Source organism: Macadamia integrifolia, chromosome 4 (assembly GCF_013358625.1).
Source record: "Macadamia integrifolia cultivar HAES 741 chromosome 4, SCU_Mint_v3, whole genome shotgun sequence".
NCBI classification, from domain to species: Eukaryota; Viridiplantae; Streptophyta; class Magnoliopsida; order Proteales; family Proteaceae; genus Macadamia; species Macadamia integrifolia.
The window spans coordinates 21,647,886-21,650,334 of record NC_056560.1 but is presented as its reverse complement, the minus strand read 5'-3'; the positions used below and the strand labels follow the sequence as shown (position 1 = coordinate 21,650,334).

The 2,449-nt window shown below is 38.3% G+C and overlaps 1 protein-coding gene across 2 annotated transcripts in view; it reads left to right on the top strand.

Annotated features, from left to right (window-relative positions):
• The window catches only part of LOC122076531 (nuclear cap-binding protein subunit 1), a 53,981-nt gene that overhangs the window by 25,728 nt on the left and 25,804 nt on the right, over positions 1–2,449 (top strand). For both annotated transcript variants that reach the window (XM_042641867.1, XM_042641866.1), the window contains one exon: positions 995–1,079. In XM_042641867.1, the coding sequence (XP_042497801.1) occupies positions 995–1,079 (85 nt within the window). The remainder of the gene's footprint in view (positions 1–994; positions 1,080–2,449) is intronic.

Genomic DNA, 2,449 nt, shown 5'->3' with positions numbered 1-2,449 from the left:
AACTGGTTTGCTCGTTCCTGTCAACATTGTCATCTCAGTTTTTTTGCCTTCTCTGTGATCAATGAAGATGAAGATTTTAATTAATATTAGCATATACATTTTTTTTTTTTTGGGTAGAATATGAGCATATACATGGTGGAGGTGCCAAAGTGATGCAAGGAATACTTCGAGTACTAAAATGTTTTAACAACTTAAACAAACAAAACTCATTTTATGAAACGTCATTGAAATCTTTCAAAGAAGTGGCTGGCTGGAAGATTTTGACATGAACTTGATAAACGACTTTTATCACATTGCAGTAATGCCGTCAAAGATTGTTGCAATTTTGCCAAAAACACTGGCAGACATGAAGGATATAGGAGCCGTAGGGTCTTCTCTTTCTCCAAACACAACGTATTTTCAGTGAGCGGATTGTTTTGAATAGTAATTGTTTCCCATGGGTGTGAAAATACTGACATAATGTATCAGTCTGATGCACTTCCTAATCCCTATTCTTGCTGCACCAGGAAGAGGACTTAATGAAGAAGCTAGTGTCAAAGTTTAGTTTGGTGGTGCCCTTTGAATGGGGGGAGTAGGTGGGGATTGGGAGCTAATAACTCACCATCTTATCATAAGAAAGTCCCTGCCTGACTATATCTGATCATCTTGTGTTATTTACTGGTATATCATGATACAGTGACCTCTTGAATATAACTCATGTCTATCATTTCTTGGATTGAACTGCTGTCTTGAAGGATCATATGATTCCCCTCCTCCTTTTTTCTGGGAAGGAATCTAGTCTGATTCTGCAAGTTTTTATGGGGTTATATAGGTGGTACTTTTGAGACATGATTCTTATAGTTTCTCTTCCCTCCTCCCGAACCCCCCTCCCACCCAACCAAAAAAAAAAAAATAATGTTCGAAACATATCTTCTTCTCTCTGTATTTCATTCTTGGTTTGAACATATGGAATTTTAAATTTTGTATTTCTATTTCATGTTTCATGCAAAGCTAGTCGCAAAGAATGTGCATCATTCATGGTTGGTCTCCCGGTGCCCTTCCGATACGAGTACCTTATGGCAGAGACAATATTCTCTCAGGTATGTTTCACAACCTTGTTTTTTTCTCTGCTTGTTCTTTGTACAAATGTTTGAGTATTTCCTTAAAAAAAAAAAAAAGAGCAACCCAATGTACAAGGCCGGGAAGGGCAAATGTGCAAAGTAGAAAATATGTATCACATTGCTGCCTTTCAGCTGACCAAGATGTTCTGGTATTTTGACTCAAAAAGATATGTCCAAGTCTGAAAAAAAATTTGGAATTTATCTATTGGTTTATTTTTCATGATTTGCATAAGGGTTCTTAAAATACCTGCACAACTTAAAAGATAATCCTATTTGTGGTATTCTTTGCATGATTTTCAGCCTGTGAAATTTTTCTTCCATAAAAAAGAAGTGGCAAAAATACTTTAGAAATTGAAAAATTTCTATATGAATTTACAGTTGGAAAGAATACAGGACGGCAGATGAGAGGATGTTTCCCACTTTATATTGATAGAGTCATGAAATAAGTAAACAAATCAGGAGTAAATGATGTGGAGGTAATGTGCATACCTTCATTTTTGGTGGGGGAAATGGATACCTTTCATCCCTTGATGAGAAAAGTACATTCTATAGACCATTGTATGTACAGATTATTATATTGTATAAAACTATAAATGGAAATGACTTCACTTGGTTTGTCCAGGCCAGTTTTTGGACGAATACCCATTCCAGGTCGGCATTTGATGATCCAAGTCAGCTTTGGGAACCAGTTCCTTTCTAGGTGTTGAGTGCTCTTTTCAAATATAGGTCAACATTAGTTCTGGGTTTATTGTGGGATTTTATATATTAGCTTTCCTTATCTTTTTCCTTGGAGACCTGTTGAGCTATTTCTATTGAGATTTAAGATTTTCTGTTCTGTTAGTGGGGAAGTTGTCCTAATGTGGGGGAGGGTGGGAATCCGAAAAATATGGAAATAGAGCGCATAGCACGGTGGCTTCAAATATGTCATGGTGCAGTAGTATCCTCTACCAAGGACCTCAGAGCCTTTAAAACTATGGCTGGCTTGCGAACTCTGGCTCTTTCGAAGAAGACCTTGATTTGGAAAGAGAACTCAACACCTTGCTTTATCAAACAAATTTCTTTGAATACTCAAGGGGATTTAGAGGACCAGCAAGGCAGGAGGAAAGAGCAATCATAAATCTCACGAATCTATTCTAGCACTACATGCTGATTGTAAATCAGCTTGACCATAGGCTGGTTGTAAATCAGGACAACAGGAGCAGCAAGCTCCAGCCTTACTCGTTTGGGGCGATGCCCTGCTGGAGTGCTCGAAATAGCTTTCATGATATCCAGAGTAACCCCTCCCCCCCTTATTTTGGGCTATCTTTGGTCGCAGCCTCCGAGGCCCAAGGTTTGGCCAAGGCAGCTCA